The sequence below is a fragment of the Octodon degus genome, unplaced genomic scaffold, assembly GCF_000260255.1.
Source record: "Octodon degus isolate 3935 unplaced genomic scaffold, OctDeg1.0 scaffold00116, whole genome shotgun sequence".
In the NCBI taxonomy this organism is placed as follows: Eukaryota; Metazoa; Chordata; class Mammalia; order Rodentia; family Octodontidae; genus Octodon; species Octodon degus.
In genome coordinates, this window is record NW_004524692.1 from 4,460,613 (window position 1) to 4,474,775 (window position 14,163).

The 14,163-nt window shown below is 41.9% G+C and overlaps 1 protein-coding gene across 1 annotated transcript in view; it reads right to left on the bottom strand.

The window, feature by feature from the left end:
• Nucleotides 1-14,163, bottom strand: part of Nos1ap (nitric oxide synthase 1 adaptor protein) — a 293,255-nt gene that overhangs the window by 28,881 nt on the left and 250,211 nt on the right. Inside the window, exon 5 of the mRNA XM_004639967.2 lies at nucleotides 8,884-8,992. Within this exon, the coding sequence (XP_004640024.1) occupies nucleotides 8,884-8,992 (109 nt within the window). The remainder of the gene's footprint in view (nucleotides 1-8,883; nucleotides 8,993-14,163) is intronic.

Here is a 14,163-nt window from a genome sequence, read left to right on the forward strand (position 1 = left end):
GCCAGCACCAGAAGACCAAGTCATCACCTCCCTCCTGCATTCCCAGAGGAAAACAACTTGGCCCAAAACACCCTGGGTATGAGCTCACATAATGGTCCCTGTGTAGGAGAAGACTGTTGAGTAAGCCTTCTAGACCCACACATTCCATGCCTAATGGTTTCACATCGATTTCTTTTACTTCTCTTGATATGAAGGCTATTTCCACACATAGTAAATGGACTCAATCATGTATTTTGTGAAGAGCTTGAAGAGGTGGCCTGGTCCATAATCAAGCTGTCTTATCTGCTTCACAGAATGACTGTACACACACACAGAAAATAAGTGATCTCCTCTGTTGATCACTCTAGGACTCAGAAGGGGCAGGACGGCTCCTCATTTGATTCACAAACAGCTGTGTGAGTTCTGATGTCCCTTGACCTTTCAGGCTCTGCCTCTTTTACCAAGAAAAGGCTACTTTGAGAGGATTCTCTCTGAGGCCCTTGACAGTGGTCAGGAGAGGCGATCTATAGTGGGTAGGGGCTGAGTCTAGCCTTAGTAGCCCAGTTGGTGCCTGCCTGCTACACTTCTCCTGCTTGGTGACCTCCCTTCTGGCCCCCTAGGCTATCTGGATCCAAGAGGGAGAACTCTGGCAAAGAGAAGCTTTAAAAAGAAATCCTCCAGGAGTTTTTATGAATATCTGTTCCCCTAGGTCTCCTGGGTTGCAGGAGATCTCACTGCACTCACGGGCCTCTGGAAATCAAAGTGGGAATTTAAAAACTGAAGGCAGTCGAGTGAAAGGTAGAGCAAACAAATGGAATGATAGGAAAGCAGCCTCTTCCAGCCTCAATGTCTGGCCTCTTTCTGAAAGTTACTAGTTTTTTTTTAAAAAGCATCTTGTACTGCAAGGTTTTTGTACAAATCCAGTTTAGTTTTACATAAGCTTCTGAAAGTGCCTTGTCACATGGATCAAATCTTCCTGTCCAAAAGCTATTTTCTATTAGCACCGCCAAAACATGTGTGGGTTCTTACTCTCAAGATTAGCTTAGATATGGTAGCTTTGATGTTTTCAAAGCTAGAGAGGAAAATCTAAGCTCAGAGAGGCTCTCAGCTGCAGACAGAGCACTGGAGCTCAGGGAAGCACCAATTACAGTCAATTTTATGAAACTGGGCTGAAAAGGAGGCTGTCTTGGGGCTGTAAGCCACTTACCCTCTTCACATACAGCACTTCTTCAAATCATCTCACATCATATGTGGACATAATTCCCCTCCCCAGTGCCTAGGATACCATACAACTCAGGGCAGAAACCAAGTCAAGAAGTCATGGGCAACAACTGGAAACTGAGCAGGTGTCAATATTTGAAGAACCTGAAACAAGGATCATGAAAATAAAACCCCTATTTGCACTCAGAGTGGGCCTTCTACTCGAAAGCAAGCCAAAGTCTGTCATGGCAACTTTGTGAAAATTAAAAGGATGATTCCTGTGCCTCACTAGTTCATAAAAATTTTTAGTGACTGGGTGTGATTGAATCTGTTCCCTATGATCCTCAGGAAGCTGAGGCAGGAAAATCACCTGAGCCCAGGAGTTTAAAGGCAGCCTGGGGATCAGTGAGATCTTGCCTAAAAAAGAAAAAATATAGTAATATGAATAGTTATATAATATCTAACCCAACCTAAGACATCCTGTTGCTGGTTGGTCCTATAAACTTGAGAATCTTTTAAGCGTGGCATACACATGAAAGACAGTTATCACTAGTTTCATTCTGTCATCGATTTAATGTGTATCTTCAGTACTGCTCTGAATTTCACTGTGCTGGGAAAACCTCTCTATACTTCAACCTTTATGGAAATGATTAAAGAAGTCATCAGATAAACAAGGAAAGTGGGGAATGAAAGCACAAGATGCAAGATGTACTTAATGATGAACACCATGAGGAGGAGGAGGACGAGAATGAGGAGGAGCAGGAGGAGGAGGAGGAGGAGACAATGATGATGAAAATGAGAAAAAAGAACCAGAGCTCCTTCTGACAAGGTTCTTCATTGGGCAGCAGCGCTCTGCTCCGGCGAGCCCCTTCCCCGTATCTTCTGGGCCCTGGAGATTTATCTTCCAAGCACTTCTGAGTTCTAGGGAAATGATTTCCTTCCCTGAAGTCAGGATGGTTCAGAGATTTATATCTGTCATCTGCCATAGCGATAAATTACAGCGCCCTTATCTTACTCTCAACTATCACAGAATCTTAACAAAAACAATATCATGTTTCTTAAATGCACTTTTTACTGGAACCTTAGCAGGAGATCTGGCTTAGATTTATAAAATAATTAGAATCTATAGAACTTGCAATCCTAAAGCCTGAAAATATATTTATATCTGGACATTTAAATACAGGAGCATTGAAGATATTAAACCTCTAATAAAATGCTGAATGGCTTAGGCATTTGTCCAACAGGTTATTTCAGGGACTTGATTATATACTTTGATGGATACAATGCCTTGGACCAGAGAATACTGCCCAAAACAGAGACAGTTTAGTTTCAAAGTGAGTACAGCTTTCAACACTAACAGGAAGTAGTACATCATAGAATTTTAAATAGGGTTTTGCTTGTATCCTCTAGTCCATGAAATACAGTGCCATAGAGAAAAATGGCTGAGTTATACTCTCAGCATGGCCAGCGAGGTGACTGTAGACAAATTAATTCACCTTCCCAGATATGGATTCCATCATCTATTAAGCAAGAGGTTTGGGCCAGAGGGGCTCAGAAACCTATGATTTCTGTATTTTTTACTTCCCAACACAAGACCACACAAATATTTGAACAACTCTTGCCCAAAATGTAGAACCTACCTAGGCTTTGTCTCTTAAATTTCATCAGGCAAGGGACTAAATTTAACACATAACTGACATTATCATTCAAAAATCCACCACAAATGCTAAAAGACAGTTAAACTTCACAGTTTTGACCCCCAATTAGACAGTGAGAGCCTTATGGGAGGAAATGGCTGCTCCTAACACAAGGCAATTGAGCTGTGATTGCAGGCAAAATGATTTCAAGGAGCTCTTGGTGATGGTGACAAACTGGGGAGGTTCCTGCTGTTACTGTTAATCACCAACACTTCATGCACTGATGTGCTAATGAGTACAGTCACTCTTAATCAAGGCAGACAGCCATATCCTCCTGGAGCTGGGAGAAAATGACAAGAGGGTGACATCTCCTTCACTGGAGAAGTCAAGAGACCAGGCAAGGGCTCCTCCAGAAGCAAAAGGCCCCACACATAGATACTATCATTAGATCCCCCCAGGAGGGGAAACGTGAATGCCCTGTCATTAGGAAAGGTCTCCACTGATCGCTCCCACTGAGGAAAGGGTCCATAGCCAGCTTGAACAACACTCTGAAGATCCCCTCACCTCCCTCCTGGCAGCCCTCCCTGGTCATACAGAACTTGCTCATCAAACATCAGGTCCTTCACACTCAGCAACTGGCATACCTGCATGCATTGCATCTTATTTCCTGGCTGGGGAGATTCAAGTCCAGAGGTATATGTGTCTTTCCAGTTCTTCTTGGGGTACCAGATTATTTCATAGGTATGCAATTTCGAGTGAGCCAAGGACAGTGGGATAATGGAGTGGTTAGGAGGTGTGAGCTCTAGGCAGGCTTGGAGTAGGCCTGCTCTCACAGCATTCTGGGAGTCTGAAGTAGGAGGATTATAAATTCAAGCCCAGTGTGAGCAACGTAATATCTTAACAAGACCCTGTCACAAAATTAAAAGATTTTCACAAAAGGATAAGGACGTAGCTTAGTGCAAAAGCTCTGGGTTCAATCCTCAGTACAACAACAACAAAAAGTGTGTGTGTGTGTGTGTGTGTGTGTGTGTGTGTATGCTCCAGAGTCTGCCTTTAATTCAAACTATACCAATTATCATGAGTAACTTACACAAGTTACAGGCCTTAGGATTCCATTTTTCCATCTATAAAAATAGTCCCAGGTATATAGCAAATAATAAAACAGGAAAGATATCATTGGACTTAACATAGAGTTACAACATAGATAATCTAGAGTAGGAGAAGGAGAAGGGGTAGCACGTTAACTTCCTGCAATATCCTGCTATCCAGTTTCTGGTGTGAACCCACCTAGAAAAAGCCAGCTCAAGGTTAAATGTCCCAGGATGGGAACCACACAGGCTGCCTTTGTGAGTGGGATCGCTCTGGGCTCACTCTGCTCACTCTAGGATGATCCATAGACACAGAATAGTATCTCTGCTGGGGACAAGGTACAGGGCACTTTCTAGTGGGAGAGCAGTGACAACCCTTTGCATGGAGGGCTGTAGAGTAGGAAGGACTCACAGCAGAGGCTTACCCAAGAAATATGCCACAGACACGCACACAGAGGACACAGTGTGATGTGAAAGAGCAACAGTCGGAGCTCCGGAGGAGCCAGGAGCTTATACGAAGCTCTCCTACAGTCTCCTCCACTACAAGACAGGACTCTGGAGAACATCCAGGTCTGCTGGCTTCCAGTCAAAAAGTCTTGCTGTGACCTCTGAACTCCTTGAAACATCCTTGTAAGATTCATTTCCTTGGGGAGTCTTGTGCTTTCCCCCTCACCTCTTAAATATTCCTAGGATTTGTCAATTAAAACTCATTTCCAAGTTAACTATTATTCCTCCAAACCAGAAGTATTTTATAATGAAGTAAATCATCCTATCTGGAGGCTAACCAGGATGGTGTGCAAAATCTCACAGATGTGTTCCCCACTCCTCCTCAACTCTGCTTCCTGTGCCGAACAATTCATTCTTCCTCTTGGCTTGGAAACTGGTCCTTCCACCTAGAGTTGGGCCGCAACAAAATTGCAGTCAGGCTGTCTGCAAAGAATTCCCTGGACTGTATGGCCTCAGGCCAGCACAAGGCCTGAGAACCAGCTCTGTGAGGAACTACAGTCTCAGTAGGTAAAAGCAAAAGGAACACGGAAAATAGAAGAGCCAGACATCAGAGGTAGCTGAGAGCTCTGAGATGTGGGAAAAAAAATCTGAGATGGTAGGAAACAAGACTGCTATTCCTTTTCATCAAGCAACAGGAACTTGAGTCTGGGCTTCCCATCAAGGTCAAACATCCGGGTAGGCACTGATTGTCCTTACATTCATGTTTTTTTGGAGGAACAGAGGGTTCCACTGGGCCTGATGGCGACATTAGATCCAATGACAAAATGCATACAGTGCTGTCCTCTACTGAGGTTTCCTCCTCAAAAGTCTTTCGTTCTGCATGTCTCTCTGGATGCAGCCAGTGCCTCTTCATGGGAACATGGCAAGTCACTTACTTCTCTGGGCCTCACTTTACTCATTTGTAAAACCATAGGTGAAAATTACCTGTCTTAGTTTCTTTAGATATGTATTATAAAGATAAAATTAATTAACTATTAAAATCCATGGTAAATGATAACCTGTTATTTGTGACCAGCAAATCCCAAAGTTTACATGGTCCAGTCTACATACAAAACTGAAGTCAAAGTCAGGTGTAGTCATGCACACCTATATTCTCAGCACTCAGTAGGCTGAGGCAAGAGGATCACTGCAAGTTCAAGGCAAACCTGGGCTACATAGTGAGCTCAAGGCCACGTCTGAGAAAAAGGCAAGACCTTGTCTGAGAAAAAGAAAAAGCACTATGTTGAATGTCAAAGGCACAGTCAAGGACTCAAAATGAATTAAGAAAACTTTAGTTTTTGGTTGCACTGTCCAAGAATATTGCAAATGATCCAATTTATAAGTTGCAGCATCATTCTGCATGTCCTTTTCTCTCCTCCCCAGGTCTCTAATACCTCAGAGCCATATAAGAGCCTTTCACTCGTCTAAGCCCTAAATTCTGGCATCTCCCATTCCTCTGGCTCTACTTTCTTCCTCTCTCCCTCCCTTCCTGCATTTCTATGCATTTCTACCAGCTTAATATTCAGCTCAACCTGCCCTCACATTCTTTTGTCTCATTTACACTATTATCTGCAAGTGAAGTGTGGCAACTTGCCCACTTTTTCCTCTCATCTTTCCAGTTCTAGCATTTTCCATCTAATTCCAAGATTTGCATTACAAAAGCCTGAAGGCTAGGGATATAGCTCAGTAGTCCACTACTTGCCTAGATGTTTCTTTTTTTTTTCCATAATTTTATTGCGAAACAAATAGCAAAGAGACAGTTTCAAATCAAATTGGTAAGACAGTTTCAATAATTAACACATTGCATACATTCTTCCTAGTGGTTATTTGCTGTACAAGATGCAGACATGATATCCTATTTACAAACACCATTAGAACAAATCCTTCTATTCATTAAGAGAATGTAACTATATATCTATCCTAACCACTTTGAATACACACATAAAAAATGGACATTCATCTGTATCCCCTTTTTTGGTTAAGTTCTGTTATTTGAATACTATAGGTGTGTAAACTCAGCAAAATATTCTAAGAGTCCAGTAGCCCATAATAGTATTGGGTCTTCCGCTTCACTGGCAATGTCAGAAATTGTTGACCTGAGTATCCTACAGCTCAACATAATAGCATAGCTTTACTTTTTATATTTCATTTTTATACTTTTCTGCTGGATGGTTAAGACCAAGGTAAAGTGAGACCTATGCAACAAGAGTTGTACCTTTTGGGTCTGATAAGATCAGTGAAATACCCTCAGGATTTATCCTGAGATCCTGTACCTTAGAACCTCTGTCAGTGTCAGCCATGTGGATGAGTCACGGCCATTGCTTGGCCAATGTGCTCTCTGTGAAAGCCTGAGAGAAAGTTTTCTCTCCATGTGACTCTCCTTAGGCACACTCTACATCATTGATCACTTTCCTCTTTGGCCCCATAATCTCCTTAATCAGAAAATTTGGGACACTACCGAGTTACATGACATTACAGTACAAGTTCTCATATGTCCTGAATCTTAATTGACCTTAGAAGGCTAGGGCCAAAATGTTGACTTTCCTTGCGGCCCTCCTTTTTCTCTAATTTTGGTCTGCAAACTTAGGTTGTTAACCCTCCAGAAGACAAGCTTATTGTTATTACCATACAACCTAGGCTGTTAAGCTTAATCTCACTCTCTGTCTGAATATCAAACATCTTAGGCATAACATGAAACAGGTATTTTTCATAAAGTATTGATATGTTGAACTTTAAGTGCCTACAGAATATGATGAAAAAACATTTAAAAATTAGAATATATTTTTTAAAAATAGGCATAAAGAATTATATAATTCTTATGTTTACACATAAGTCCAAAAATCTAACCATATACAACCTTGAAGCAGGACAGTCCCACAACATTCCTTTTCCTGTCTCCTGCCTTCATTCACCACCCCCTTCTTTTTGAACAACCATCTACCCGAGAGACAGTGCAGCAGCAACTGACATGTCATGACAAGCAGTCCGTATTCAAAAGACCAGAATGACAGGCACTCCAAGCATGAAACTACTATTACAGATTACCATCTTCAGTGTAGTTGCTTAGTTCACAGGTATCAGTATATATAGTTAGTCAGGATGAGAATCTCTCCAATTAACTTCTAGATTCAAACATCTTCTGGAGATTCTCAGGATCATTGCCTTGCCCATTTTCTACATATAACTGTATGGCTTGTCACTGTCATGTTTCCTAGCTCTTCTCCTTTCCCTCTCTTAATTAGTTAGTCCTCGAGTTCTTGCTTTCCTTTTACTTGTATTATACCTTTCTATTTGTATTTCTTCTTTTGAGTTCTTATACTAGGGAAACTATGTGATATTTACACATGTGTGTCTGGTTTATTTCACTTATGAGTGCATCTTCAAGTGGAATCTACTTCAATATAAAGGCTTCGAGTTTATCATTCTTTATAGCTGAGTAATACTTCATTGTGTAAAAATACCACATCTTTTTCAACCATTCCTCAGGTGATGGGCATCTTGGTTGTTTCCAAGATTTGGCTATCACAAATTGTGCTGCTATAAACATAGGCACACATATATCACTATGATATGATGTTTTCAGATCCTCCGGGAAAATTCCCAGTAGAGGAATAGCTGATTTAAAAGGGATTTCCAAACCAACTTTTCTAAGGAGTCTCCATACTGATTTCCATAACGGTTGCACCAGTCTACACTCCCACCAGCAGTGGAGAAGGGTTCCTTTTTCCCCACAGCCTCTCCAACATTTGTTGTTGGGTGATTTCTTTATGATAGCCATTCTTTCTGGGGTGAGATGGTATCTCAATGCTGTTTTAATTTGCATTTCGCAGATGGCTAGTGATGTGGAGTATTTTTTCATATATTTATTTGCTTTTTTAATTTCATCCTCTTAGAAGTATATGAATCATTTTAGATAATAAAAGTTTTATAAAATATATTTTAGGAAATGCTGGTTTTGATTATCTTCCTCATTATATACAAAGAAGCTAAGACTCAGAGTGACATCATCATCTGCCTAATATTCAGTGTTCCAGTGGAAAGATGTGGCTAAATCTTAGGTCTTTTAACCCCCAAGGAGGGATCCAAATTGCCAGTTACTTGTGTTAGGCTCCTGGAGAAATGAGGCAAAAGAGTAAAAGTTGCATTTACTCAAAGATCAAGAAAACCAATCTCATGACCTAAATCTAAACCAGATTCCAAATGTCCTGTTGAAGCCCACTGGCGAATCCCTAGGATTAAGAGCCATCTGCTGCTCCTGTCCCACAGCACTTAGCCAACAGTTGATCCCTATCCATTTATCCATATACGGCTAAGTATAAACCTCAGATGAACCTAAGACAGCATCTTGACATAAGAGCAATGGCAGGCTATTCAGACAGCTCCCCGTGTCTGACATGAAAACAGCCATCTCCAAATGTTCAATAGGGCCAATGTTGGGGGTGCACTGAGTCTATCAGAGGCAAACCTCAAATGACCAATGACTGTCCCCTTACCTTCTTCTTGGATTTAAAGACATTACACCTGAAGATATTACTGGCACCATCTCGAGCGATATAGCTGAAGATCTTCAAATCTTGGGAGTCATGAGAGACGTAGAAGATCCTGGGGGAAAAACAACAGAAAAATGCACTGTAAAACCATTAGGTTCATATCACTTACAGGAAATCTCTTGAGTAAAGACACTCAGAGGATAGAGCTCACTAAAGCAGAGTTCTCAAAATAAATCTTCTCCCTAGGGGATCAAAAAGTCAGCACAGGAGGCACTGTTCAGCACAAACACGGGTTTCCCAGGACTTTCAGATTTGAGGGAGTAGACCTGGGTAGGAGACAGAACCCATGCTGTGAGCAGCCATCTCCTGAGCTGGATTCTCATCTGATAACTTTGTGTCAGAGGGAAAAATCATTTTTTTCTTATTAGAGCATCAAATCTGTACTGATCCCAGAGAACTGTGTGCAAATTTTCTGACACCTGTTCATGGTTACCTCAAATGAAGGGACTTGGGGAATCAGCAATACCAGCCACGCAGGGGAAAATCAGAGCACTCCTTTTCATTCATAGGTCCCTTGTGAAAGCAGCTTCACTTCCCACCCTCCTGGACCAAGACCATGGCTCCTGTATATTCATTCTGTAAACCAACCAGTGCTCTGAGTGCACTGGGGACCTGCTACAATCTCAGCCACTGGGGAGGCAGTGAGAATGAATGGAAAAAAGTCTGGGGCTCATGGAGCTTACATGTAGACATCAATACAAAAGTGCTCTGGAGCAAAGGCAGGCCAAATAACGAACAGAGGACAATGGGGGCTGCTATTTTAGATAGCATGGCCAGAAGGTTTCAGAGAGATGCAGAGACCTGGATTATGCAATGGACCCTGCCAGAGAGATCTCTGGGCAAAAAGTACTGTGAGAACTGGGAATGCAGCGATTATAAGCCCTGTGGTATGAAAAAGCTGCTGAAAAGGCTGGAGAAACAGCCAGTGTAGTTCAAGTGGAAGGAGTGTCATGGGAGCAACCAGAGCGCAGGACACAAAAGGCCTTGAAAGTTCTGAAGCCACCAGAGGCATCTGCGCAGAAGCCTGGCTTTCTTAAGATTAAGGATCACTGTCACTCTTGGGTTCTGAGGAAGTAGGGACAAAAGCAGAGATGGCAAGAAAAGAGAAAGACTATAAACAAAGCCCTAGTGCTGGATCTTAAGTGGACCTTAAACAGGCCAACATCAGAGCCATAAGTTCTAACTGCTGTGGGCACAAGGAGGGAAGGGGTGTAGGGGATGTGCCCCCAAGTGGTATGAGTTTTGGGGTGATCCAGAGAGAGTATTGCTCTTCATGACCACCACTGGGGCCACATCCTTTCTACAATACACTGCTCCCTCAATGATAACACTAGTAACTCACTCAAGGACTTAAAAAGCCTGGTTTTGTTGTCATTTTCTCTCTTCAAGAGGAAGTCCAAGCTCCTCTCTGCTCTGATCTCTCTCCAGAGTCCTGATCTGTTTGGGCCTGCAGGACTAGCTGTGAACACGTTCCAGTCTGTGACCTCTGTGAACAAACACCCTTGGCGTTCTTCAAGACTTGGCTGAGGAACCCTGAACTGCTGCAGCCCTTGGGCTCACATGTGCCACAGCATGTATCTCACAGTGTGGTGTTTACATAGGACTCCTTGAAGGAACAATGACCCTTCCTTAGCTTCCCCAGTACCAGCACAGTGACTGGCACATGGGAGGCTCCCAGTGCCCTCTTAGGAGCTGGGGACTCACTCCCACTGTTGTTTATTAGCACCCACAAGGTCATCAGCCAGACTATTTACTTTCCACACAGGAAGTCAGCTCCAGTTAGTTCAGATACATCACACATAAAACTCTTTGATTTTGAGTTTTTAATTTATTATGTAATACCCTAAGGACCAAGAACTGGGTTGAAGACTGATATGGCAGAGATGAATGTGAGCTGGCATCTCAACCAGACCCAGAGATGTGGAAGGCACACAGGGACAGCAGCAAGCTAAGGTGAACTTAATTTCAATAGACAAAGCCCTTTTTCAGAAAGCCTGATGACAACCTATGAGCGCATGTGGCCATTCTCTCTGGAGACTGCCCTGCTTGCTGTGTCTGAGTTCAAAAACATAATGTGTCGTTATAAAAAGTAAATAACCTCTAGCTAACCAAAAGTCTCCCAGTTATTGCTTTGAAAAGTTTCCACCAACACAACCAAGAAGCAGAAAGTTTTTCCATATGACTTCATTCATCAACAAACTCATAAATCAACAAATTAAAGACTCAAGCCCAAATTCCCAGGTCTAGAAATGTATTCCAAGAATAGTCACTCTCCATTACTTTGTTGTTTTAAAAAGTGTGAATGAGGGGGTTTGTGTTGGGGCAGATGTGTTTCAGGCAATAGGAAAGATGGGCCTTTCTCTGCTCCTTTTGTCTTTATCCTTAAGACTAGTGTGTTTCTTTTCTTTTTTAAAAAGAGAATTAAAAAATGGCAAAAAAGAAAAATTAGAAACAATACTAGTGTTTCTGAGCCTGCTTCTGAACGATGTCTTGGCCATTCTTCTCAACTTTCACCCTAATTATTAAGGACAGGATAACACAGTAGTTCACAAAATAACAATTCCTCAGATTTTGTAGGGCTTTATTCTCTTTTCAAATTTCCTAAGATCTCCTACTCTTATTTCAAAATATGGGGGCCAGGGAGATAGCTCAGTGGCATAAGTGCCTGTGTGGCGAGCACAAGGTCCTAAATTCAATCCCCGGTACAAAAACAAAAATCAAAATCAAAATATGTGCAGAATTATAATTTTCAGTTATTGATGTAACTGTTATTCTTTAAAGGCATAACAATAAACTTCTGCAGATTCTTCAGTCCATAAACTTACTAAACTTTCAGAGGATGAAATATAAGCAATAGCTTAGAGAAACTGGATATGGGTTATCCTCATATTTCAGTTTGACAAAGTGATAAAGAACCACCAGGCTCAGCATTAATACCTTCTATCCTAGACTATTAATCCACAGGTCAATTTATTTCTTGTAGCACCACAGGGGAAAAATAAGAGTTTAGGATAGAAAGAGATCTGTGAGGTTGCCAGACCTAGGACCCTGCCTCCCTGTAGGTGAGAATTTATCAAGGATAGGCAACTGACTCCCTGAGACACTCCATTCCTTTTTTGGGAAACTAATTACTTGGAAAGTTTTGCTAATGTTGATTGGAAATCTACCCAGGGGAATGAAGGGAAAGAAAATGGTCAGGAACATTGGCCCTGGGGAATGGGGCAGGTAGACTCAGATTCATTATTTTGGTCTTTTCCTTGTTCTTTACCTGTAAAATGGGACTTAAAGGGTATAAGTGGAGAGGTTAGCTGGCAGCAATGGTTCATAAATGGTAAGTGCTCTTACTCTTTCACACTACAGTCCTAGGTCAATCTTCTGGATCCTTAGACAGTAAGGCTGAGGCTTCTTCCAACAGACGGCAATGACCTGGCTATTTGGGAATAGCCATCATGTTTGTATTTACTGACTCCCTTCATTTTGAAAAGACAAATGCCACCTTTCCTTCACAGTTCATCAACTACAGCAGACCATTTTCTAGGATGGTTATTGCTGACATGTTTGTTCTGAGGAAAACACATGAGTTTGGGAAGAGACAGCTCCAAGTTTCAAATCTTAGCTTCACTGCTTCCAGCTGCTGGCTATGGGCAAGCTACTCACCTGTTACAACCCTTTACTTCCTCCTCTAAAGTAGGCACAGCAATGCCCTCTTCACAGCATAAAGTATGAACTCCCTCTCACACACCACATTTAACACAATGCCCTACACCGTGAGTTCCTTGCTCAGTAAATCCAAGTTCAATCTTCCTTGTTAACCTCCTTTTGTACATATGCCGACAACTCCTTTAAAATGCAGTTCAAAGAGCTCAATGTGCTTTCATAAAATGATCTGAAGAGCAAAGAGCATATTTAAGTAAACTTTTCCTATGCCTGAGAACCAAATTTTTAGCAAAGCATATTGAATCTTACTTTTTTCATTAGTTATAGCATTTCATTGATGGTTTGCACTGTGGTCAATGCAAATGTCAAAAGCTAATTTGCATATTTGTTTGAAGGTAGAATTTCTGAGCACAACAAGGTCCCTGCTTCCATAACTGGCTCCTAGTAATCATCTTTTCCTTTTTTAAGCACTTACAGTTATCAGCATATTGATGTCTTCCAGAATTTTGTCCATAGACAATGACACATTTTCTAATTTGCAGTTCCTAGACCCAGCTTTTCTCCCTAGGATGCCTTAATTTTGTCATCATCTCATATTCATCCTTCATGATTTTGTGAAGATAATCACTGTTTTACAATTGTATTTTTCGGGATCCAAGAGACTGAGGTCTGGATACACCACACTACTGTTCGTGGTTTGTTACGGCTTGTGCCTAGATGTCCCCCGAAGACTCATGCAGTCATGAGTAGGGTGGGAGGGCTCAGAGGTAGCTCAATCTAGAGTGTGTGACTGATCTATGGCTCAGTGCTAGGGATTAAAGGCACTAGAATTAAGGTGTGTGATTACTAAATCAGTCCACTGATTGGTTTGGCACCATCCTAATCCCAATAGCCTAAAAATAATATAAAAGGGGCCGAAAAATCTGCGAAGGTCCCTTGCTTGCTTTTGCTGTGTTCTGCCTGCAATGAGCTGTTTCTCCTCTGTGATACTCCTCTTCCAGGTGCTGCCCTGTCTGAGGCCCAGCCAGCTAGGGACTGGAACCTCCACTAACTGTAAACCAAAGAAACTTGTCCTCCTTTGAGTCTTGGGAGAGAAAAGTAACTAAGACGTGGTTTTTAAAGACCTCTTGTTTTCATAAATCACATTATATTGTAGTGTTTCTGATTAAAAGATTAATTTTCTACCTTCATGGTAAAGAAGCTGGGAGACAAAAATCTAATGGTCTTCTTAAGGAAAATTTCCAGAAAAGTAAATAAATAACATGATGCGAAAAAAGAAAACAGAACCAAGCCACTCCCCAAGACGAGTGGGGTGAGGCTCAACCACAGAGGCCTAGGCCTGGGTAACACCAGCACAGCTCCTAGATTCTGAACAGTAATTCCCCAAGTGTCTCAGCTCATGTACTTTTCTGTGTCCCCTTCCCAAAATGAATGGGTTATCTTGGAGAGCCTGAGGAAATTCTTAGAAGGGATGTTAGGGTAGAGGGGAGCCAACTTTTTCTATTACACTTTGCCAAAAGAACACCACCAGTTCCTCCTCCTCCTCCTCCTCCGCCTCCTCCTCCT